Source organism: Boleophthalmus pectinirostris, unplaced genomic scaffold (assembly GCF_026225935.1).
Source record: "Boleophthalmus pectinirostris isolate CB_2022bp ecotype Guang Dong unplaced genomic scaffold, ASM2622593v1 HiC_scaffold_7, whole genome shotgun sequence".
Taxonomy (NCBI): Eukaryota; Metazoa; Chordata; class Actinopteri; order Gobiiformes; family Gobiidae; genus Boleophthalmus; species Boleophthalmus pectinirostris.
In genome coordinates, this window is record NW_026571473.1 from 10,373,930 (window position 1) to 10,400,496 (window position 26,567).

Sequence of the window (26,567 nt, forward strand, 5' to 3'; positions counted from 1 at the left end):
ATGCACCTTTTAAAACAAGTCTTGTTAAAACTGCTCAAGATTTTACATGTTAAGTGGGAATGTAACAATAACAATATTGTGATATCGTATTGTAAAAAACTCACAATAATATCGTGGGCTGTCACAATATATCGAATTACAAGTTCCTTTGCTTGAATGCATTTTTTTTTATAGTAGCAATAGCTTATAAACATCAGAGAATACATATCCCATGATTCATATCAGTGCAATCTGCATGAAGAAATATGTTTTTTAGTTGAACTGAATTGAGATTATGACAGTATTAACTCACACAAATATTGTCAGGGTATTTTAAAAGCAAAAAAGTGTCTCATTTACAATTATATTAGCCTGTCCAAAATCTCGTACCGTAAGATGCATATCATGATAATAGCGTACCGATTTGGATATCCTTACATCCCTAATGTTAATTAAAATAGTGAGTATGTTGTGTTACAAATAAGTACAAATAAATACATGAGGCAAAAATAAACTGGGATAAGAACGCGATGACATCCAAGCTCTATTTTAGTCTGGAGATAGCTGCTAATGGACTCTCTCTGTAGTTGAAGTCACTGCAGTGCTAAATGGTACTGACCCGGGCCCCAAAAAACCTCCACTGATAACATATCATGTCATGGCCCTTCTGGTTAGACACTGGGAAGAGCCACTCCAGTGCAAATCTGACATATACAAATGAGGTGAGATGTTAAATAATGCTTTCGATCCATTAGTGAAGGTCAGTTAAATGACCAAAACAAGTTTCTCTTGGCAGGGACCCAAACCTTTTCCATCTTGCTGACTCTGTCTTGTCTTTTCAATGCTCTGCTCCAATGTTGAAGATGTTTTATGATTTGCTGATAGGAACGACAGACAGGGGTCACAGAAGACAAAAACTGCTTTTCAGCTCCGAGCCATGGTGCTTACGGAGAGGGCCCTGTGGGAAGGGGCGGCTGGGGGCTTTTGAAGTGGGGGGTGGTGATGGGTGCTGTGGCCTCCCTGTCCCACTGTGGCTGAGGTGAAAATGACTGTACCATATGTGCAGGGCTGTGGTAACTGCTGCTGTGCGCACACTGGCCTTTAACGGTCCATATCGGCGGCTCTTCATCTGACCGAGGTTATACTGGGACGGAACGGCACAATGCGGCACTTAAATAGAAAAGAGAAGATGTCATGTGTTGAGGATTTGAGCTTGTTTAAATGTTAGTCTGCAAGGATCGCATGAAGATTTTTAAAAAAGAAACCTTGGAAACTGACATAAAGTATGCGTCTTTGGAAAGCACATGCCATTTATGTATGCAAGGTGCAAAAAAGTATAATTGATGTGCTCAGAGTAAAGTGGTAGTGTAAAATCGTGATCTATGGACAAAAAGTAGTATCAAAATGCTCTTAATCCTGTAATAGTCATAACTGAATGAAACGCATGCAAGTCACTTTGATTCTATGCTATTTGTTATTAGGTTCTTTTTTCAGACCAAGAGTTTGTTTTCATAGCTGACAGTTTCGACTGCTCACAAACGGTCTTCCTCATGTCTGCAGGCAAGGTAACATTATTGTACATAAGGGGTATAACAGAAAAAGTGTAGAGGGACAATGAGAAAACACAATATCAATACACCAGTGAAACCATACAGAAAACTCAGACAATTACTCGTCCACCCAAAAGATAAAATAGAACCGGAGCATAAATGTCATACTGTCATATACCCTGCCTGTCCTGCAATAAAAAATACATCCGGGAAAAAGGGAGGGCATTTAGTACACAAAAAACGAACACAGGACAGAATGCGAGAAGGAAACTGAGAAGGCGTGCACATGAGCAACAAAACACAAAGCAGAACAAGAACTCAAATTGGCCATCTCTGACCACTGTAAAAGAGAGAACCACATTATGGACTGGAATGGAGCAAACATCACCGGGACAGAGGAAAACAAACATCGTCACTGGATTAAAGAGGCAAGAGAAACAGGGAAATGTGCCCAATGGACTATAAACTGGGACAAGAGGGCCTTTTCACTCTCACACACCTGGGATACTGTCCTGAGGAAGTTGGACTGCAGATGTCGTTGTCATCCTGCCTCCTCCGATAGGAAGACAGCACCAAAACCTGTATAAATCAGCTGACCAGACATGTTACAGCAACATCACTTGACCACTCTGAGGAAGACCGCAGGGAGCAGGTAAAATTAAGAGGTATGAAAACAAACTCTTGGTCTGAAAAAAGAACCTAATAACATAAATTATAAGAAGACCAAATGAACCTCAATGGATTGTCACTTTCATTCTAATTATGTATATAAGCCTATAGATTGCCACAACCACACTAAAATTTCAAACTCTATTTCGATGCTGAGGTTGATATTGGATACCAATTCCAATACCATGATAATAACACTCTTTGGACAATAAAAGTTATTTTCAACATTAAATAGTACTTTCGTTTTATCTTACCATGTGGTGTTATATCTACAAAATTCCTCAGTCATCCAGGTATTTGTGTTTTATACTTGTTCTGAAACAGCTCAAGATTATTCTAAATTACTATTCAGGAAGGATTTATTTCTGTCTTGTTGATGTGACTTTTTTAGTTTAGATACTAGTTTTAGTATCAGTTACTGTTATACAGACAGACGAATTGTGTTATAACCTTTACCATCTTTAAAAAATGATAAAATTGGCCCGCAAATGTCTCTTCTACTTTCTTCATGAATTATTAGTACCATCTTGTTTTTTCTGCACATTTGGCACGTACTAGGATATGCATGTGCACAGACTACAGTGTCAACCAAGACCTGTCAGCGTGAGGCTTGTTAAAAGGTATTGAGCAGAACAGAGCAGAGCACATTAGCAAGAAAAAAAGTCTTATTCAAATTTGATGTTGCATGAAATAAAACAGAAATACACATTTTTGGGGCTATGAACTGTGTAAGAAAGCTGCCTCTGCTCCAGGTGAGTGTTGGTGGGGCAGCTGGGAGCAGTTTTCTCCTCATTTAGCAGTTCGTGAAAAAACCACAGGCCTCCAGATGTGACAGAGGACACACAGCAGGCTTGTACATGTCAACACACACACAAACTCAACCTAAACCAGCGTAATGAGGAAGAAAGTTATAGCAAGGGGATTTTACACTAAGATGAATTTCATGGGAAGTAAAACACACGGTGAATTAATGCAAATTCATGAATATTTTTCAATTTAATGACTAAAATAACATTAATGAGATTTAGAAGGCGCTTTCCACATTAATTTTCCTTCCTTTAGTCAATGTTTGTCCAGTGATGCATATTACTTTGATGGTCCATAGCCATTCATTGACTTTGCACAGTACTCTAGCATGAGTCTGTAGCATATCTAAACGTGAACTATGTGAATTACTTTTCTGGTGTCCACAACCTCCTTTTCTCCATAGATGTGTTATTGCTTCAGATTAAATTAAACTATATCTCCCTTGAGCCAAGTTACATGTCAGATCTGTGGAGAGGTGACCTTACTCACAGCAAGAATGTCTGTTTCCAAGACATGTATATGGATAAAAACACAGTAACTGAATAGATGCAAGATTAAATGTCATACTGTGAAACATAACCGTATTTTTTCAAATGATTTTAGGCGCAACATCAATAATGTTGAATTCTCTCGTCTATTTTCATATATAAGGAGCACTGGAATATAAGGCGCATTAAGCAAAACAATCGGGCGACTCTTGAGACTGATCCATTAGCCCAGGCATCCACGAATCATTGGCAGATCATGGCGTAACTCGTCCGGTGTTGCCTCTCTGTGTTGGTGAATGTGTATTATGAATGTGAATGTGGGTGGATAATTTAAGTTTATTTTTTTTATTTCCTATGAGGAGGACTTAAATATACATTGAGTAATAATGTTTTAAATAAATAAAAAATAAATGCTGAAAAAAACAGTTCGCTCTTTGAGTCAGGACTAAAGGATATGACTTACTCCGTGAAGTTCCTGACTACGGTAGCTGTAATGCTCCGACAATCCATCAAGCGGTTCGGCTTTGTAGTTTACCAAAGTCATACTAAAACATTTTGACAGTTTTTTGAGCACGGTGTACCACATAAAATTGGTTCTTGGTCAGTAAACACAACCAGAATGAATACATAAGGCGTGCCGGATTATAAGGTGCACTGTTGATTTTGGAGAAAATTTTAAGATTTTAAGTGCACCTTATAGTCCGAAAAATACAGTACTTGCAAAGGGATAACATCTGGAGACGACCAGATGAAAAGTTACACAATGCACCTTTAACTCAACAACTTGGCCAACTTGTGTAATAAACCTACGAATTCCTTGGTCACATCGTGCACCAGTGACTTGCGGATGACCTACATTCGCCTTTGTTATTCCACACTTAGGCGCACTGTAAAAAAGAAAAGAAAAAACACACACTAGCTACTAATCACTTTCACATTACGGAGCAGGCGGGTGATCTTGGTGCCATTCCAGGACCACCAACACAGGAGCCGAGAGGGGTGTGCACATTCACAATCAGCATACCACCGTTCCACACCAGGGCCATGGGGACAGCCTTTTAGCTCGTTATCTGCACCGTAAAGGATTCTATAGCACCGTCTGAGCAGCTCTTTAGTGTTAGAATGGGAGGTAAGCAAGCCAACGCGGACCTGTTTAGCATTCTGCAGCTCGGAGCCACATGAGAACCCATTTACAGTGAGTCTTTAACGACCTCGCCGTTTACAGGCTAGCGCCGCACTCATTAGCAACGGCTAATTTAGGCCAATTGAACATGAAGGGCCATGCGTGTTAAAATAATGCAGGATTCAGGTTTATTAACACAGACCTGAACGGCTAGTTATGGAGTTTTTTAAAAATGAAAGAGAGAGAGAGATACAGAAAAAGAGAGTGAGAGAGAGAGAGAGAGAGACAGTCTGACAGAGAGTGAGAGAGAGAGAGACAGAAAGCGAGAAGAGAGAGAGAGAGTGAAAGAGAGAGACAAAGACACAGTGAGAGCGACAGAGAGACAGAGAGACAAAGACACATGCAGAGAGAGAGAGAGAGACACACACACACAGAGCGACAGAGAGAGAGAGTCAGAGAGAGAGTCAAAGAGAGAGAGAGAGAGAGAGACAGTCTGACAGAGAGTGAGAGAGAGACAGAGAGAGAGGGAGACAGAAAGCAAGAGTGAGAGAGAGTGAAAGAGAGAGACAAAGACACAGTGAGAGTGACAGAGAGAGAGACAAAGACACATGCAGAGAGAGAGAGAGAGACACACTCACAGAGCGACAGAGAGAGAGAGAGTCAAAGAGAGATAGAGAGGCAGAGAGAAACAGAGAGACAAAGAAAAAGTGAGCGAGACAGAAAGAGAAAGGCAGAGAGAGAGAGAGAGAGTGAGACAGGCAGAGAGAAACAGCGAGGCAGACAGAGAGACAGAGAGCGAGGCAGAGAAAATGAGGGAGACAAAGAAAGAGAGGGTGAGAGGCAGGGAGAGATACGGAAAGAGAGAGAGGCAGAGAGAGAGATGCAGAGAGACCGAGAGACAGAGAGAGAGAGGCAGAGAGAGAAAGAGAGGGAGATACAGAGAAAGAGAGAGACATAGTGAGAGAGAGAGACAGAGAGGCAGGGACAGAGACAGAGAGAGGGAGAGAGAGTATGTTTATTCTGGAGAGCTTAACTTAGGGGCTCATGGGGTTCACGTAATGTACAGGTTAGTAGTTTGATTCCTTCCTTAGCCCAAATTACTAAATGACATTCCTTATTCCCTATACACTCAATATTTGGAAGCTAATTTACAAGTTTATAACTCACATAAAAAAAAGTTTATTTGAATTTGACTTTTTTTTTTCATATGTTATTGTTTCAGTAATCAATACACAATAAGCCGTCTTATTTTAGGTTTTATCTCTTGAACAAAATCATACACCACAAGATTTTGTCTAGTTTGAACTGGACAAAAAAGGTTTAAACACAGGTCCTCTTCAGAAGCTGTAGTTTCAAAAAATATAACAACAAAAATATTAATAAAAGTACAAAGTATGTCAAAATCTCATCTTGTGTCGTTCTCATTGACCCAATTTCAACTCTGGTCATACAAGTCATACAATCCATCCTCCACTTCTGGCTATTAGGAAGACAAATTTGAAAATAGCAGGCACGATGCTTGCACAAGACTTCCAAGTAGAAGGCAGACACAGTGGAATAAAGTTTGAGACAAATGCCTTTTGCCAAACCTCTACAAAGAAACAATACAATGTGTGTTATTCAAAACTAATTTTTAGGAATCTTTTTGTGGAAAGAACAAACAAATATGGAGACAAAGGCTTGTGTCCAGTCCAGTGTGGGACGATCATGGGAGGAGACTGTGTTGCCAGATGGCTCAACTTAAATCACTTTTAAATGAGACTAAATGGACAAACAAAGTTGAAGGGGCAGTGGAGGGCCAGGAAGGACAATGGGTCAATGTGGGTCAGTCCATAAGCACACATGGTTTAAAACACGAGCTTATAGGAGTGGGGTTTGGCATTATATCAAAAAATGTATAATATAGCATTTGCCGTTTGTGCCAAATTAGAATATGGAGTTTGAAATAATAAGAAATTAAAAGGCAACAAAATCAACAGATAAAAATTAAACAAACTTGCAGTGTAGCATTTCCAGTGGTATAAAGGAATATTTCTGCACTTTTGTGATTAATTTGAGAGTTTACCCATGCATTGTGTATTTATTTAAAGCCACAATATGTAGCTTCTTAAACAAAAAAGTAATTGCTGTAATAATCTTTTTTTTTTTTTGTTTTTTTTTTTTTGGTTGTGTATATTGCACTGAAAAACATATGAAAATAGGTGTCCTTAATGTGGCCTTGAATCTCTTCAAAAAGCAAACTCTTATTTGGCCTGGAGGAGGGCCGCCTCCTGCTTGTTTCCATGGAAGTGTTGTTCATTTAGCTCTTTCAAAGTATGACATAAAACTCCTTTATCTCCATAAATTATGTTCCAAAGTATGTTTTTAACATTCTGTTTCCATGGAAAGGGGAGGCAGGTGTCACCTCCAGAGAGTTACATACAGAGCCTTTGACATCAACCAGGATATTTAATGGTAAATGGTGAATAGTATATATAATTTTGCATCTTCAAGGCTCTCAAAGCGCTTCACATTAAGGAACCACACACACACCCACACACCAGTGTACACAGACACTGGGGGCGAGGTGGATTAAGTGTCCCGGGCATGACAGTATTCATCAATGGAACCCACTCCAACTGAGCTACTGTCAACGAATATTTAGTATAATTACATAAACTACATATTTATTTTAGTAAATTTCAGATGAACTACCATAATATCATCCAAATATTGTCATCCCACTCCAGCTACCCCCCACATAGAGGACTAAAAATGTGGTCACAAACTTCTAGAAGAAGAATGCCAGCTGTGGGAGGATGGTCCCCACATGTAAAATAAGAAGCGCTCAATTTCAAATCAAGACTCAAAGATGCATGGCTGGAATAAGACCTTAATGGATTTGGGCAGAGGATAACAGCAAGAACCAATGAGGTAAGTTTACACAGACAAGCCTGTTTAGTTGCAACATCATTACCATGTGCATGCAAAGGAATAAACAGTCCCAAACAGAAGAAAAGCTGAAATAATCCTTAAAGTGCAGTGCTTCAGGGCTGAGTGTTTCTGGTAGAGTTAACACTGTATTCAGTCTAAAAGCACTTTTCACACTCAGTTTAAGCCAAAACAAAAACAGACCATTCTATTTGTTGTTGATGTAATGTGATGAGTGCAAGAGGCATTTTCAGATGTGGACAAATACAATCTGTGTCTTAACAGAAGTAAATAGACAGTAAACAAAGTGGAAGTACAAACAAAATGCACATGACTTCACACACACTCAATGGAAATGAACAATGCAAAACGACTGCAGTGTTTATTGAATTTAAAGAGGAACAAGAGACCAACAAAATAAATAAGATTGTCCTGAAAAGTCAGTAATAGAATATGCCAGAGAACATATGGTTTTGTAAATATAGTCAAACATTCTCTGCAACAAACTATGCAGTCCAAATTCAAAACATTTATGTAGCTGCCAGGAATATTCCACAGTATGGCATTAAACTCATTTATCTTGCATTTTTTCAATACCTTGAAAAGCATGCATTCTTTCTGCGAGTGGACCTGTCTATCCACAATTCTGACCTGTAATTTGGCCTTGTGGTGCTTGCCTCCATGAAAATAAATTAAATTTAAATGTCATAGTGAGAAGTAGTGAACCGGACACCAAAATGTTGCATAATGGATCTTTAAAAGGCCTATATTATTCTATTTTCTGATTGATGTTATATCGTTTTCTCATCACAAACATAACTGGACTTGTGTTGTGCTTTATTCACATGTTTAACATACAAACTGCATATTTAGGCTGAGTTCTTCTCTCAAATAAAAAACACTCTGTCCCACCTTGTGATGTCATGTTGTAATACAGGAAGTGCGTTTTTAAACTCCATACACCTTCACTTGATTCATTTAGATAATTTCAGTCCTAGAATTGCTTATCTCTAATGGACTTAAGACACAAGGCAGCTGTTAACTTCAAAATTACCATTTCATGACATCACAAGGTGGAACAGCGTAATTGGGGGTATAGAGATGTAAACAGACTAATAAAGGATTACTCAAACGTGTGAATGAAACAAAACACAACTTCAGGTATGTTTTTGATGAGGTAACAGGATTATAACATGTCTTAAAACTCACAAGCTTCAATTTTGTGTAATTTAGGACATTTAACACCATCTCTATACAAAAGCTCCTAGCCCATGCTCTACTACTCTATGTCTGGTTGGTCACATTATCACAGACTCTGAGAAGTCCTGAGCTGTTGTGGACCAAGCTTAGCCATGCTCAAACAGCTACACAGAGGTTAAACAAACAGAGACCAGGATCACGCGGGCTTAAGCCTCTTTATGCACCCTATGAGAGGAAGATCATCCACTTCTGATACAGGCCTGGAGGTTAGGAGGGGACACAGATAAAGAACCACCAACAAACATGCAGCTTCCAAGTAGTGTTGTCACAATATATTCTATTTCAGTACTAAGGAATAAGCTTGATATTGGATATTGACTTTGATATGTCCTCTGTGGTTTCCTTGATACTAATTCTGATAAAGATCAACATTAGTCTACCGAATTTGATGCTACAATGATTTTTTTTTTTGGACAATAGAGTCTAATTTTCAACAAACCACAGTCTTGGTTTGTTATCATTCTGAGTTATACTAGTTTTGGAAGAGTTCAAAATCATTCTAAAATGTGTTGCCATGATTCTAATATTTCAAACTCAAATTTGATACGAAGGAATGGTTGATACTTCATACCAATTTCGATACATCAGATAAGAAATAAAGACAATAGACTGTAATTTTCAACACAAAATACTATTTTCTTTATGTCACCATGTGGTCTTTTGCCAATTCTGCACAAGATCATTATAAAACTGTTCAAGAACGGTCAAATTTTGTCCTGATTATGCAATTTTTTTGTATTGATTCTTACTCAAACGAATATGTATCAATGCTGGTTTAAAGCTGCACTGTGTAACTTTTCTAATGGAGGGTCCGTCAAATGCTTTTCTCCATGGAAATTTAAGTTATAGCTTTGTCTGGAATGTTTCACAGTATGGTTTTTATCTTCATGGACACCAAAACAGACCAAGTTTAAACAGTCAGATCTGTGCAGAGGCAACCCTGCTCAGAATCGCTGTTTTTCTAGGTATTTTTGAGCAATAAAACCACCTGTAATTGAATAAATGTGAGGTAGATCTGTTTCATGTCATACTGTGGAACATTCCAGGCAGAGCAACGACATAACATAATGACATCTTCATAGAAACAAGCAATGGACCCTCCACCAGAAAACTGCACAATGCACCTTTAAGTACTGATTAGTATCTGATTTTTGATAACCCTAGTTCCAAGCTTGCAGGAGTTTTCCCAGCCAAAATGGACTCCCAAGAGTTTAGCTAAACATGTCTAACCTCCGTGCAGTCTTTTGATTACTTTTAAATAAACACTTTGGGGAGATTTCTTCCTTTGTTGCGAGTCTTCCGTTTAGTGGGTCTTTTATCTCCTACTGAGAGGTGAAGGGCAGTGCGCTTTCATTTCCTGCACTGTTGAAATCTGGGAGAAATAACAAGGAAGATAAAGGGGGGAGTCACAGGCAGATATGAGGGGACAGGAAAAGGCTGAAGGTGTAAAAACTATATAAAAGCTGGTAGTAGGTTAGATGTAGCGGCAGTAAGAAGGTTACATCCAGTCTTAAAGGTCCTATATTACACAAAATTGACTATTGTTTGGAGTTTTGTTTCATTTACACATGTCTGAAAAATACTTTATTATTAGTTTGTCTACATCTCCAAAGCTCAAAATGTTCTCTCCCACCTTATGATGTCATGTAGTGGTAGTTTTCTAGTTAAGAGCTGCCTTTTACCTTTGTTCAGTACAGATTAGCAAGTCTAAAGCTGCAAGGATCCAAATGATTCCAGTGAAGGTGTACGAGAAACAGAAACAAAACTTTGCAAAAATGCTTATATGCTTACATTATAATACAGAAGCTTAATGATAAATTCCTACACTATGAGTATCCCACAACTTTCCATCAACATAGCTACAAATTTGACCACAAAAATCTACACCCACTCAGTACTTGTACAGTAATTTTGCCATTACCCGTGCCAGGCCTGTACATGCATAATATCATTGCAACTGTGCGCTTGTGTTCAATAGTACAATGTTAACTTCATGTGCAAGGATTTAAAGCATACAAAGCACTACAAAAGAACTGGCAGGATGTGTATACTGATAATAGTAAAAACCACAGTTCAGCAGGTCAATCTATGAATGGTTTGAGTACAGGTATGCATTATTAACACTGCTACTGTAACTTCGGTGCAAGACTTCACTGAGTGCAACTAAAATAAATAACTGAAATAAGTAAGGACAATGAAAGCACAAGTGTGGTCTTGCTGCAGGTTCCAAGCCAGAATGAATGGAAGGGCATCTGGTGTAATACTTGAATAAAATGAATATGCAACCCAAATAACGTAAAGGTGATAGCAGTAGTCTTGACTGTAATTTAGGCTTTAAACCTCCTATATTAAGAAAAGAGTGACTCTTGGGAGCTTTTAGCCATGTTATAATCTTGCTTGGTCATCAAAAACATACATGAAGTTGTGTTTTGTTTTATTCACACATCTAAGTAGCCCTTTATTATTAGTTTGTCTACATCTCTGACACTCAAATTGCTTTGTTCCACCTTGTGATGTCATGAAGCGGTAGTTTTCAAGTTAACAAGTACATTTTAACTTTGTTCAGTAAAGACTTTTAGAATTTTAGAGCTGAAAGAATCTAAATGAAGGTGTATGAGTTTAAAAACACAGGAGCGCGTTCTGTATTACCACATGGCATCGCAAGGTGGAGCAGAGAACACAGCCTAAATATGCAGGGTTTGTGTGTTAAACATGTGTGAATAAAACACAACTCCAGGTATGTTTTTGATGAGCAAACAACATTCTAACATAAATCAGAAAATAGCATAATATGGGCCCTTTAAAGTCAAATAATAACCATGTATGGTAAAGTGATTCAATTGGATTAGGTCTGCCAAATGCTTTTAGGGGTTTAATGAGAGCCGGGCTGGAGCTTTGAATCTTCGCCAAGTTCAAGGTGTTAAATCCAGTGAATTTAGCAGACACTCGTAAATACCAGGGACTTTCTGGAGACATAAGTTTACATACATACAGATTTGAAAAAAAAAAAAAATCTGAAGATGATGGTTGAACTGTCCATAAGTTTGTCCTGACATTGAAATATTTCCCAAGTGCCATCACCAAGAGAAGCTGATGAGAAAAACGCGCCAGTATTGAATGTACAGGACCTCTGATTTCCCATTGGGTTTGGATTAGTCTGACGAGCAGTGGGCCACAACGGGATTTCAGGAAGGGAAAATCTACAGGAAAAAGCACATTTTTACGCATGTGGTCAATGAATAAGTACAAAATCTATGAAGTGAAACATAGCCAGTTATTTCAAGAGTAATGTCTATTGTCATCAGGTAGAATACAATGAGATACAGGAAAAACAGAAATACAATCTGACAAAAAAGGAGCATGTTGCCCATCCATCCATTTTCTTCCACTTACCCTGGGCCAAGTCACGGGGACAGTAGTCTGAGCAAGGACTCACAAAATTCCCTGAATCCAGACAATTCTTCCAGTTCCTCCAGGGGGACCTCAAGGCATTTCCAGGCCAACCGAGAGACATAGTCCGTCTAGTGGGTCCTGGGTTTTCCCTGGGGCCTCCTCTCCTCCCAGTTTTACCCAAAGAGGTCTCCAGGAGGCATCTCAACTGCTCTTCCTGACATGAAGGAGCAGTGCCTCTACTCCGAGCACCTTTCGTGTGACTCACCCTATCTCTAAGGAAGCACCGAGCCACTCTGTGAAGGAAACTCATTTCGACCACATGTATCCATAATCTTGTCCTTTCAGTCATTACCCAAAGCTCATGACCGTAGGTGAGAGCAGGAACGTAGGCTGACCAGTAAATCGAGAGCTTTGACTTTTGGCTCAACTCCTTCTTCACCAACATGTTAGTGTAGTAAGAAGTAGTACATTTTACTTTTACCTTGGGGGGTTTACATAATAATGTTAAAACATGTTGGTTAAGACCTCCCATTTACAGCACATAGCTTTTACTTGTTGAATTACGCTCGGGCAATACTGCCAAAAATGAATGTCTTGACCAATTTTTGTTTTATGACTATACTCATACATGGCAATCCCTCAAGGTGATTAAATGAGTCTTGGATGAAGTTCAAATACCACACAAAGAATGAAAAAATTGACTGAAAAATTACAACAGAAGTGTAGAAATATCCCTCATTTGGAAGATTGCAGTACAAGTTTGTTTAATTTTCCAAACCAAAACTAACCTAAACCAAAAAAATAAGGCTTTCAATAAATCTTCCACCTGCATTTCTTGTTCCTAAATAAATCCGTGTTGACCTGCGCCAGGCCACTCAGAGAAAACAAAATGAGGACAGATCTCATCTTGAGTGAAGTGTCTGGGCAAACACTCATTGTTGGCTGATGTGTGGCCTGACTGCAGAACAATGTGCCAAATCCTTTAGTTAAACAAACTCACTGAGTACAAGAACACGCTTCACTGAAGATACTACATGGTCAAAGCCAGAGCACCACGTTCCCATATAGACCAAGTGACAAGTCCCACCACAACACCTACGCATGTACTACAGATGTTCTGACCATTACCACCTCTACTTAGACCTGTCTCTATAATTACTATATCAACTTTCAATAAGTGATAGATGGAATAATACACTTTGGAGCTCAGTATTTATTGTGTGCAAGATTTCTCTGCCTTTGTAGTAGTAGTAGTAGTAGCAGTACTGGTAGTAGTAGTAGTAGTAGTAGTAGTAGTAGTACTGGTAGTAGTAGTAGTAGTAGTAGTAGTAGTAGTACTGGTAGTAGTAGTACTAGTAGTAGTAGTAGTAGTAGTAGTAGTACTAGTAGTAGTACTGGTAGTAGTAGTAGTAGTAGTAGTAGTAGTAGTAGTAGTAGTAGTAGTAGTAGTACTGTAGTAGTAGTAGTAGTAGTAGTACTGGTAGTAGTAGTAGTAGTAGTAGTAGTAGTAGTAGTAGTAGTAGTAGTAGTAGTACTGGTAGTAGTAGTAGTAGTAGTAGTAGTACTGGTAGTAGTAGTAGTAGTAGTAGTAGTACTGGTAGTAGTAGTAGTAGTAGTACTGGTAGTAGTAGTAGTAGTAGTAGTAGTAGTAGTAGTAGTAGTAGTACTGGTAGTAGTAGTAGTAGTAGTAGTAGTAGTAGTAGTAGTAGCTGGTAGTAGTAGTAGTAGTAGTAGTAGTAGTAGTAGTAGTACTGGTAGTAGTAGTAGTAGTAGTAGTAGTAGTACTGGTAGTAGTAGTAGTAGTAGTAGTAGTACTGGTAGTAGTAGTAGTAGTAGTAGTAGTAGTAGTACTGTAGTAGTAGTAGTAGTAGTAGTAGTAGTACTGGTAGTAGTAGTAGTAGTACTGGTAGTAGTAGTAGTAGTACTGGTAGTAGTAGTAGTAGTAGTAGTAGTAGTAGTAGTAGTAGTAGTAGTAGTAGTAGTAGTAGTAGTAGTAGTAGTAGTAGTAGTAGTAGTAGCAGTAATAGTAGTAGTAGTAGTAGTAGTAGTAGTAGTAGTAGTAGTAGTAGTAGCAATAATGGTGGTAGTAGTAGTAGTAGTAGCAATAATGGTGGTAGTAGTAGTAGCAATAATGGTGATAGTAGTAGTAGTAGTAGTAGTAGCAATAATGGTGATAGTAGTAGTAGTAGTAGCAATAATGGTGGTAGTAGTAGTAGTGATAGTAGTAGTAATAGTAGTGTACTTTAATCTGTTTACAAAACTGAAAATAATTCACCTTTAAATTTCACAACCTTTTTGGCTGTCCATGGATGTTTAAAGCATTAGTTATTTGTTTTACTTCAAACTCCTCCTAACAGTAGTTCATTTGTTTACCCATTGCTATGGTGATGCTTCTAGCATAGTGATATAAAACAGTGATTAACCCCGCATTCTATTGTGCACGGGACTCAGGGAAAACCGACCTTCACCTTGATAAAGTGCAACTGCACGGCCAATCAAATCCAGGTTCTGAAACACAAACGCAGGCTAGTTCAGTGCAGCGAGCGAGTCGGTTGGACATAAAACTTTACCGGGCATCCATATTTCCCCAACAGATGTCGGGAGAACTGACTCAGATTTATCGACAACCGACATTCAACAGAATGTGGCAATGTGGCATCTGTTGCCGGAACTATCTGTGTGGTTATACAAAAATAATAATGTGTGTAATAATGTGTCGCAGTTAGGATTAGTATTCTAACTGACCATGTTCTAATCAGCTGTTTAATAGTTTCAAATTCAGATCATGTTATAACGATATTGTGTACTGTGAAAAGAGTTTACTTGGATAATCCTTCTTTAGCGTTATTCTGCCAGTGGAATAAAGCAGTTCCAATATTTATCGTAGTGTCTGTAGCAATGTATCACACTTCAAAATGTGATATTATGACAAGTCTACTTCCACTAATTAACCTTCAGTAAACTAATTCTGCTTTGTCGTCCGGAAAAAGGAAGTGTAAATCCAGATGTGTATTAAACCTGTCACGTAAGATCTCTACTTTGAAACGCGCACTGAAATACTGTGCATGACATTTACATTTGTGTTCGTATTACTTTAGCAGATCTGAGCTGAATGCATTTGGTGGTCAATGTTGGCCTGTAAAAACGGCAGCTTTAACTAAAAATCCATTTAGAGGGATTAATCTTCAAAAGACAAAATTCCACATCTCCAGAGTCTAACCGGATTAAAGCGATAGGCTCTGATTGTAATTACGGAGCAATAAAAAGTCAGGAAAACTTGAGAACACTGGTCTTTGTATCAGTTGTAAACATAAAAATGAAGTGGAACCAAACAGTGTGGGTGTATTTACAGTGGAGTATACAGACTGAAGGAAGCGCTGGGCTGTTTCACACTCTACATAAATCACTAGACGCACCATAAAATATGATTTCCTGTAATCCAACTAGGGTCTTTCCATGTCTCTCATCGGGCACAACAGGCTATTAACCTCATTTAGACTGCAAGGTTAAAACAGCAACAAAACTACTGTGGTACAGAAACATTGTGGTGATTTGATTTCATGAAAAGCTTTGGGAGTCGGAGTGAATACACAAATGTATAGTTCAAACTGGGGGCAGAAAAATAATGTAAAATTGAAATGGAAATGTTTGGATTCTAAGAACAGAAGCAACAGCACAATTAGCGACTAGTACAACAAAACCTCAATTCACAATCAATCACTACATTAACATTCATGACTGAGTCAGCTCTTTTGACGGGTTCCTTGAAGCTGCACTATGTAACATTTTGGTTGTGAGTCTGTCACCTGCTTGTTTCTGTGGAGATGTCATTGTTCTGCCTGAAATGTTCCACAGCATCAGCACAGCAAGACAAGACCTTACATTTATTCCATTACAGGTGGTTTTAGCTTAGAAATACCTAGCAAAACAGGCATTCTGACTGTGGGAGGGGCTGCCACTCCACAGATATGACTTGTAAATTGGTCTGGTTCAGTCTCCATGAAGATAGAACTATACTATACTGTGAAACATTCCAGAGAAAGCAACATCTTCATGGTAAAAAGCACTTGAAAGACCCTCCATGCAAAAGTTGCACAATGCATCCAGATCCACAACCAGATTTCAAGAGCAGATTTTTAAAAATGTCTAATCTTTATGCATTTTTACACTGTTTAACCTCCGGCGTAGATGGACTGCAAGACTTATTCATTAAAATCAATGCAATCCGTCCAAACTTGAGACGATCGAAACCAGCTGCTAATTTGTAGCACGTGTCTCTCAAATGCAAAAGACATCTCCTCTATTCTCAAATCATTCAGAGCAAACTATCACTTATTTTACCTGATATATAATAGTAGTTTGGAGTTTTGATTATTGACTCTGCAAAAACCCAGTCTGTTTCTCAGTCCTTTATGAAGTTTTTTTATAATGTTTTTATATGCAACGGACCATGTGTCTCTGAGTGGTAAATCCACCTCTCAATCACGCCCTCTGGAATCAGGAGACAGAATACAGATCCAGGCCTACTCGTCTTTGTAAAGTTTTGTCAAAAACGCTGTTGTTGTAGTTAGTATAACAGACAATCTAGTGATCTAGTAAGTAACCCGCTCAGATTACGTACCACATCATATTTGCAGTCAGTGTGCACCTGGCGTAACTCTGAACCAACACATGAATCAGCACAGACGCAGAGAAGGAAACACAAGTGAGAGCTTTGTGCACAAAAATCACATTTGGCATCATAATAATAGTACATTGTTAAATTATTAATATTGTACTCAAATGTTTTATTTAGATTATGCATAATTTCAAAGCGCAAAACAACACACTCGCTTTCAAACATTCTAAACACATCTTAGCACATAATTTTTCTCTGTGATTAGTTTGTAGATAAAATGAGTTCACACATTTTCTATTTATTTATATGACTTCATTCACATAAATAAAAAGTAAAAGGGCAAGTCTTCTGAATGGCTCTTTGAAGTGAACGATTCAACCAAAGATTCGGATCCCGCAAAAAGGAACCGAAAGTCCCATCACGAGTATTTGATTTCATGTAAATGTATAACTAACATATGGATGCTATCTCAGAATGCAGTAAATCAATTAAATTAGAATAAATGGGTGACAGTATAAGTGACTATTTGACACGGTCTTGAATTAATACAATTAACTGGTTTGAATGAATAAAGAAAATCATTAATACTGTGAAAAAAAATGAGTAATTCCAAAACAAGTCAAAAATGAGAGGAAAAAATAAAAATGAAAAACAATGCAAACATTAATGTTATTAGAAACAACAGCAGTCTCAAAAATGCAGAACTATCTTTAAACTATTACATTTAAAAGGGGTAGTGTGTTTAAAGGTGCACTGTGTCTGTATCTTTTCTGGTGGAGGGTGGAGATATTTAGCCTGAATCATCAGTCGGTTTCACTTCATGGAAACCGACTCACCCTGCAACATTAAAATTCCTTCACTCGACAGTAGGTGGGTACTTTTTTTATTTAACCAATTGCTTCTATTTGGTTGTGACATATGTAATGCGCTGGAAAGCTCAGTGGCGTCAAAGTAACTGCCGGCACAACAGCAAACAAAGCAGAGAGTGAAAGTCCTTGATCTCGGGAATCGTTGCAAACACAGAATGTCTGGCTTCGTCTACATCCATCTTGACCGCTTTGTTTACTGTTGCGCTGTACCACAAAAAGGGACCCAGACAAGCGCTTGAGTTTGACGTCATGGCTTCACAGCTCTTTGCTGATTGGTCGGTGAGCGGTCTGCAACTTCCGGGGTTCTTGCAAACCGTGTAGTGTATTTTGATTCCTGGAGAGAAATGAAATTGAGCAGAGGCACTAGGTGGCGCCAGCCTGGCTAGGAGATATTACTGTTTGGCTTTGATTATTCCACAGTATGGAAATAACCTGTCTCAATTGTGATTACCAAGTTTAACGGTCAGATCTATGGAGAAGCTAGCCTGCGTATGGTAAAAAAAAAAATTTTTTAAAAGGTATTTTTAGCTATAAAACAGCTGTAAATGCAAGGCAGATCTGTTTAAAGTCCTAGTGTGGAACATTCAAGGCAAAGAAATAACATCTCCATGGAGACAAGCAAGTAGCGAACTCTTTATCTTAGAAGTTACACAGTGCACCTTTAAAGGAGTGCCACAATCTTACAAAGAGTAAATTGTGTCTGGCCCATCTGCGCGCACTGGTTGCTTCTCGAGTGTAAATGCAGTGCAAACAGGCCTTAAAAAGATTTACTGTGACACACATCGGGGAGTTTGAAAAGCCATGTTTCATCCTGGCCCCTATTAAATGAACTGCAGTGCGATCTCCACATATTAGGACGCCGTAAGTCTGGCTGCCACCATCAGCTATAGTGAAAGAGTAATCTGATAAACGTGCAATGAGAAGTGGACTGTGTGAAATGTAAATCTCTCCAATTCCCCGCGGTCCTTAAATGCATTGCGCCAAGTTTGCATGGGAAGTTGATATGCAGCTTGTGTATGTTATTCCATTAGGCTCATTAAAGTGTCATTTTGTCATCAGCTCACAGTTTTGCCTTATAACTGAGGCAAAGGAGTCATTGTACCCCATGTGTAAAGTACAGCCCCACTACTTTTTATATGGCAGTGGCAATTTGTCTTTCGGACAAGACATTCCCATAGAAAAGAACTGAAACAGAAGCTAATTATAGTCAAGGTGGATATGTGGAAGGTACAGGTCAGCCAATATACCATAAGTCTTAGGAAGTAGTGGATGTATAGTTTTCATGAATACTACTACCTGTACTGAGTTACAAATCAGAAAAGTTTGTATCAATTCCAAGTCTGTACAAATACTGAGATTTATGGCAATATTAAATCAATGTCCAAAACACTCTACACTAAATGTCAGATAATTTAAAGGTGAATCAATATTTTAAAATACATGGCAAGACCAAGGTGCGCTGTGTAACATATTTTGAACCACGATATATCACTACAGAGACATAATGCGATAAAAAATAACACTGAAACAATACTTTAAGCTACTAACATGATAACAATGATATTGCTTCACAGAATGTTCCACTGTATGGCATTAAACATATCCAACTTGAATTTAGTCAATTACAGGTGTTTTTATTGCTCAAAAACACCTTGAAAAACATGCATGTCAGCTCTGTATATTGGTCTAATGGCATTACCTGCTTGTCCCCATTTAAAGTTCAACACCATACTGTGGAACATTCCAGGCAAACAATAACATCTCCATGGAGACAAGGCAGACCCTCCACCAGGAAAGTCACATAGTGCACCTTTAAGTAAGTTAGAAAAAAGAAATGGTGACATTCTAAGACTGTACTTCCATGAACATCTGCAAATTAATTTTGAAGTAATAGGATTGGGAATTTTGTGGCAGCCCAAACATCTCCATTGACCTGCAGTTTTCATAACGCTGGCCTGTAGTTTTTTTTTTTCCTTTTCCCTCTTGGCCTCTGCCACTGCGACCTGAGTGTGCACACAGTAAATTACAGGAAAAAGGCTTTCACACTTCACTAAAGTTTTGGCACAAGTTTTATCGAAAGTGTCCGACCAGGATCCAGTGAACCTCCTTTAGCCCCTCCATCAAGTCCTGCTTTTCCAGGACGGCTAAAAAACAAGCTCACAGCTCAGAGAATGACAGCAGGAAATCAGAGCTGCTTTCTGCCAATGTGCACTTACTGCACTGAAAGAAGATGTACTGTATTATGCTTCTTCTGGTAGTTTGTATGCAGCTGTAACATACATAAATCATTATTTTGCATTCTGTTCATTGTAAATTATAATATTGATTTAAAAGGCTTAATATTAAAACAGACACTGACTTCCTGTACAAAACTGTAGAACTGATTGACGAGGTGTGCCCTTAGTGCCATTTCACAGTGACAAGCAGCAGATTTTGGATGTTGATAAATTGCTAAATGGCAGTTTTGTAAACTACACGTGTGACCCAGAGTCTAAAGTTTTGAATAACTGTAAGTCAGTGGGCATAGGGGGTAGGTGAAAACAGATTTTTCTTGAACACTTATGCCTCAAATGCAAACATACAGGAATCAATCAAATTACAACTTTGATTAAGCTAATCATGTTGAGAGAACACTCTTAAATTACAAAAAAAAAAAAAACATTACAAACATGCAATTCAAAATGAGGAGTTGCTATTTATATGCAATGGCTTGTTAGCAGTGTATTAAATATAGAATTAGCACACACTAGCCTAATAATTATCATTTTGCCTTGTTATGTAGAAACTTTGCGTTTTCTTCTAATAAAAAGTTTAACAGCTTAGCGGCTGTACTTCTGCCTTCGTAAGAGGTGCTGCCGAACCTTGTCAAGCAAACAAGCTTTTTTGCTTTTTACAAAGTTGTCTTACTAGACGAAAACACAAAGTTTCTATCATCCTTATGTTTACCCCAAGGCTCTAAGGAAGTACAGTAAAACTTGGCAAAAACAGGGACCTCATTTAAAAATAAATGAGAGACATGAAACTGTTAGTACCATTGATTTATGGTTAAGCTCTGATTAAACTGAATTTCTTCCTGTAAAAATAAGGTTTGTGTGACTCTAGAATACTCCCCTCTCACAGCTGCTTCACACATACAGTTCCTGCCTAATTTTTCAACATGGGCCAAGAGTGCATACCATTTGATGCCTTTGATGTCCCATACAGTGTCTATGGACATTTATAATAAGATAATGATATTTAAAAATCGGAATATCAATAGCAAAAGTGAATTTTGAAAACTTTTAAAAAGGATGTATTATGTAAAATTGACTTTTTGGAGCTTCCATGTTATAATGCTGTTTCCTCACCAAACATGCCTGAAGAGGTATTATATGTCATCCATGCATTTTTGAGTAATATAGCTATCTATCCTGTGCTATCCCCTCTTTAAACAGCCTTGTACAAGTCTAACTTTGTCACAAGTCAGAAAAGTCATAGATTTCATTTTACTGTTATGACCATAGGTGAGATCCTGCTTTAAGTTGTCCTGTTTATGATGCAGTGGCAAAGAATCCACTTAACTAAACATATATCTTGCATGACATTTTAAAGAAAACATTTTAGTTACAAAGCTTTGTCCAACAGCTGACTTAAGTAAGCCTGACTAATGCAACCTAAGCCTTAGCTAAAGTCTATCTATGTGAACTGTCTCCAGAGAATATCAATTACCAAATACCATTGTTTCATTTAACTCATGTGTACTAGGCCTGTCACAATAACAAATGTTGAAATATGATATATCGCTGAAGTGACTATAAACGATAATGTTGAAACTCATTTATGCCACAGACACAACCCTAAAGCAAGATTATCAAAAAAAAAAAGGTTAAAATCACAAACCGCAAAAAATAAAAAAACAGAATTAAATACTGAAAGAAGCACTGTGTAACTTTTTGTCTGGGGGTTCGTCACTTGTTTCTATGGATAGGTCACTGCTCTGCCTGGAATATTCCACAGTAAGAAATTAAACAGCTCTACTTTACATTTATTTAATTATAGGTGTTTTTATAGCTCAAACATATCTAGAAAAACTGTGAGTGGGCTTGACTCTCCACAGATCTGAGCTGTAACTTGAACTTGGTCTGGTCTGGGCTCCATGAAAATAGAAAGGTGAAACATTCCAAACAAAGTAATAACATCCCCATGGAGAAAAGCATTTGACAGACACTGAACCAGAAAAGTTACACAGTGCACTTTTAAGTACTTAGATTTAGATTGTATCAATAATGAGTCATCAGTTATGTAGTTGACTCTCTACAGCTCAAACATTTTCATAGTACAGAAAAATAACAAATAACAAAATACAAATGATCGTGACGGACCTAATATGTGCCAGTAATACCAGCAGACCAGTAGTGGAATGTAAAAGTATTAAAGTACGATACTTAAGTAAAAATTTTAGGTATCTGTACTTTACTTAAGTAGATTTTAAAGTACATCTGCTTTACTACCTTTCAGAGCAGACGTACTTTCTATTCCACAACATTTTTGAACAGGACTGAAAGTATTTTTTATTATTGTCTGAGACCGAATGAAAAGGCAGAGGGGTTTAGATTTCACATGTTTGTACTTTGAGTAAACAAAAATATACAAATAAAAATAGATGATTCATTCAGTTGTGTCTGTTGTGCAAAATTCTGCACAAATCGTTATCAAAATCACTACATTTGAAGCTTTATTAGATCTCAAAATCTGTGTTAAATACTTTTACTTTTTACTCTTTAAGTACATTTTAAACATTTTTACATTTATTCAGTTACAGACGGTTTTATAGCTCCAAAATCCCTAGAGAAACAGACAATCTGACTGAGCGGGGATTGTCTCTCCACAGATCTGACCTGTAAATTGGTCTGGTTTGGTCTCCATGGAGATAGTGTGGCATTAAACCTTTCTGTGAAACATTCCAGACAAAGGAATAACATGTCCACGGAGAAAAGCATTTTACGGGCCCTCTACCAGAAAAGCTACAAAATGCACCTTTAAATATATTTTTTCATGTGATTACTTTTACTTGAGTATTTTTTGCTCCGGTATCTCTACTTTTATTTAAGCAACAAAATTGAGCACTTCTTCCACGACTGCAGCAGACATACAGACATCTCAGTAGCACAAGCCCTCTCTCTCAGTCAGGAGCAGTTTTTTCCCCAAATCTTCCGTTCCCTTTAGTGTCAACAGCGCGTTCTGTTGAAAAGTGCAGCCTGGCAGTTCCACACAACATGATTTATAGCTTTCCTGAGTGTTATTAAAAGGCTAAATGCAATTCTAAACTATATCCACATAGACCTGGTGCCCTGCAGAAGACCTTTTACGAGCAGAGGTGAGCGCCTCGGCCCCTGGAACATATACACTGTTTAGAAGTTTGATAAACATTGTCGTCAATTTATTTTTATGAACATGTCAGTGATTATTGCCTGGGAGCTTATGGGGAGAGAGAGCTGTATGGTGTAAACAATAGATGCTATGAGATATAGGACACTTGAGTTGTGAAAAAAGAAATGTAAGCTTTCATATTGATAAACTGTTTTTTTAAATGCAAATTTGACTATACAACTGTCAACTACTATGAATTTATAATGCTTGTTGGACATTTTTATTCCTATGAGATTTTTTTTCTCAACGTTAAAACGTGAAAAATTAACTGAAACTAATTTGTCCAGTAATTTATTTTAAACTAAATTTGTACATTTTCTTTGCCATTTAATTCAAACTGTCAGCATAGTTTGTTGCATTTAGATGGTGGGTATTACCATTGTGCCCATGAGCAAACATTTCATTCATTTCATTATCTAGATCAACAAATAAGAATTATAAAGGTCCTCAAGTCTATTGAATACTTTGTTTTTATTTTATTTTGTGATGACACTGAATGGGAATTTGCTCTCCCACCCACCAAACAAAAAAAGTTGTTATCAAATGAAAAGTTTTTTTGTTAGCTCAACCAGTTTTTCCCTTACCCCACAAGTACTTTTTATCCCAAACTCTATAGGTTTAAGTGCTGATTTGGATTAAACACATGCCAAATCCACAGTATTGTAAAAACACGTGAAAAATATAGACTGCAACAACCATATAATAACTCATTCACATATTAGAGAGAAGAAACAGCTCATAGTGCTGAAATGTAGCAGCCTTGCCTCATGAAAAACCATCTTAACATATGAAATTGAATGTCACGGGTACATTATAGCTCTGAAGAATGCAGCTAATACAAGACAAATGCAGTGGTTTCCATTGGAGCATGCCAGGCACAGCGGTTACAGGCTGAGCTTTTCTGCACTCATTCATTACATTTAATTTGATATGATTCAGCAAAATGACTGAGGAGAAGGACTTACACACCTGATTTAAAATAAAAGAAAAGGTGGACCACAGACTAAGTTACACATGTAGGCTATGCAAATAGATTACAATTACTTTTACTTGATAATATTTAAAATAGGCCTAAGTATATCTCTTAGTTAGAATGACTATTTGTTTTATAGTAGCAGTCAGAGTGGCAGTAGATGAAGTTATATAAGCAGTAGTGGTAGTAATTGTAATTGTATAATACTAATTTTCAAGAGTTAATATCTTTTGCCAATCTGTACTAAAATGTAATTGTGGAATGAAAGTGATTAAAGGTCCACTATGTAACTTTTCTTTTCTGGTGGGAGGTTTGCCAGCCGTTTTGGCTCTATGGACATGCAACAGGTTTGGCTGGAAGGTTGCACAATCGGGATTAAGTTTAGCCTATCCATCTTGCAATTATTTCATTATAAGTGTTTTTAGTAATGTGAAACACACTCCATAGATCTGACGTGCAATTTAGCCTGGTGGATCAGCCTGTATGTCTCCATGAAGATAGTTAAATTTAATGACATTCTGTGGAATAACAGAAACATAGCTATAACATTTTCACATAATTAGTACTAGTAATAATAATTGTATAGTAGTACCAATTTTCAAGCTCATTTGTAGAAGAAGATGGTGTTAAAGTAGGCCTAAAAGTAGTACCTGTGGCAGTAGTAGTAGTAATAGCAGTAAGAATGTGGATCTTGCAGAGCTGTTACACAAATACTTTTCCACAAACTTACTCGTAACTTCCAGAGAATAGCAGTATTTAGATGTAACATGACCTTTTCTGTATAGGCTAATGTAAATAAAGCTTGGGGGACAAACAAAACCAAATGCCTTAAGGATATAATGTAGGCTATCACAAAAGAAGGACTGCTTTTCACTCGCACAAGCAACTACTTGTAACTTTAACTTAAGCTGAGAGAGAATTATGAGCTCAAATCAGTTTATATATTAAGACAATAAAAATACTACAGAATAAAGACAAGAGTAAAACTAAAAGAGGCTACTTTCTGAATTCTGTTATTCTTATCTCTTATAATTTCTGGTTATTTACTCACTTAATTACATTTTAATTGTAAGTGTCAAAGCAGTTGTCTTCCTAACAGCCACTTTGCAGAACTTATCCTCTAATCAAACTTCATTATGCAGAGCTCCATAAAGGGACAATTGACCAGCTGACCAGTTAAGAGCCACCTATTGTCTCCCAGTGAAGTCAAGACCCACTCAATAGTGAATCCTCGTGCTGAGTCTGCCCAATACAAAAGAAAGATAATCTAAACCCATAATATCCGATAATCTTAGACGAGAGGGTAACAAGATGATGGCAAATTAAAACGAAACAGCAAGACAGCGTGGAAGTTCGTACAGAAAAAGTGCAAAAGAAAAGTAAGAAAGTTGGTATTAAAAGTTATAAGGACTTACCAGACGCGCGTAACTCCATGGCACATAGCAGGAGCAGTGGGATCCAAAGCATATCGACTGGACATCTCCTCCGCCGACACGGGCTCGTCTCTATCCGAGTTGGGTACATTCCTCCGGCTGTGCGCTACCACCTTCACTCACTCCTTAACATCCACCACCACAAGCCGAGACGAGAGCACCTTTCCTTACAAACGCACCGCTGCAAGACACTGAAAAAAAAGCGTCAAGGGTCACTCGCCACTTGCGTTTTTCTCAACTTTTCCGAATAAAGTCCCCGTGCGTAAAAGTGTCAGAGGTTGGTCCACGTTTCTGTCTCGTTGGCTGTCCCAGTTCCACTCTCCCGTCTCTACCTCTGTCCAACTGAGCGCGTTTCTTTCAGCAAACTTCAGAGAGTGGAGAAGTGCTGTCCACAGGCTCCACATGGCTCTGATTAGCCAACACACGCCATCTAGCGGATATGACTGACCTGTTGCTAATGTTCATACAGTTACGTTGGTACGTAAATGTAGATATTTATTTATTGTTTAATTAGTAGGATACAGGTGACAATTATTATTATTTATAACTTGAATTTTAATTATTTTAACTTGTTCAGATCAGATAATAGAATTTGCCCACATGGGCCACTATGAGAAATAGGGCTGGGTATCATTAAAAAGTTGCCGATATCATACATATCTCGATACAGTGCACTTTCGATTCGATTTATTTCAAATTGACTCAATAAGGTTCAATAAAAAGTAAAAGCTTAATCATGACTGTGATACGAAAAGTCTTTGTTAAACCACTTCTTGTGCAAAGTGAATATGAAACACTCCCATTTTAATCATCAGAACAGTGAAAATGTCAAATGTGTTGCATAAACAAGTTTTCTTCCACTAAACAAACAACAAAACTGTAGCGCTGTAACCAAATAATTTAGTAAAATATACAAAAACGTGGTGAGATATTGATACAGCAGCCCACAATATCGATACTGTATCATCACATTAAACAATACAATATATCAATATTTCAATATTTTTGCACACTTCTAAAGAGACACAAGAATTATTGTCTTGATTACAGTATATTTTCTTAGAAATCTCAAGAAAAGAAAATCCA

The 26,567-nt window shown here is 37.7% G+C and overlaps 1 protein-coding gene across 2 annotated transcripts in view; it reads right to left on the minus strand.

The window, feature by feature from the left end:
• Window positions 1-25,883, minus strand: part of ror1 (receptor tyrosine kinase-like orphan receptor 1) — a 206,726-nt gene extending 180,843 nt beyond the window's left edge. The window contains exons 1-2 of one of the 2 annotated variants that reach the window (XM_055165151.1): window positions 25,814-25,883; window positions 25,464-25,672 (exon numbers count right to left, since the gene is read on the minus strand). In XM_055165151.1, coding sequence (XP_055021126.1) covers window positions 25,464-25,572 — 109 coding nt within the window. In that variant the 5' untranslated portion in view covers window positions 25,573-25,672; window positions 25,814-25,883. Of the gene's footprint in view, window positions 1-25,463; window positions 25,794-25,813 lie in introns of those variants that run through there. The other variant, XM_020924654.2, reaches the window with a different exon arrangement.
• Window positions 25,884-26,567: the final 684 nt, after the last annotated feature.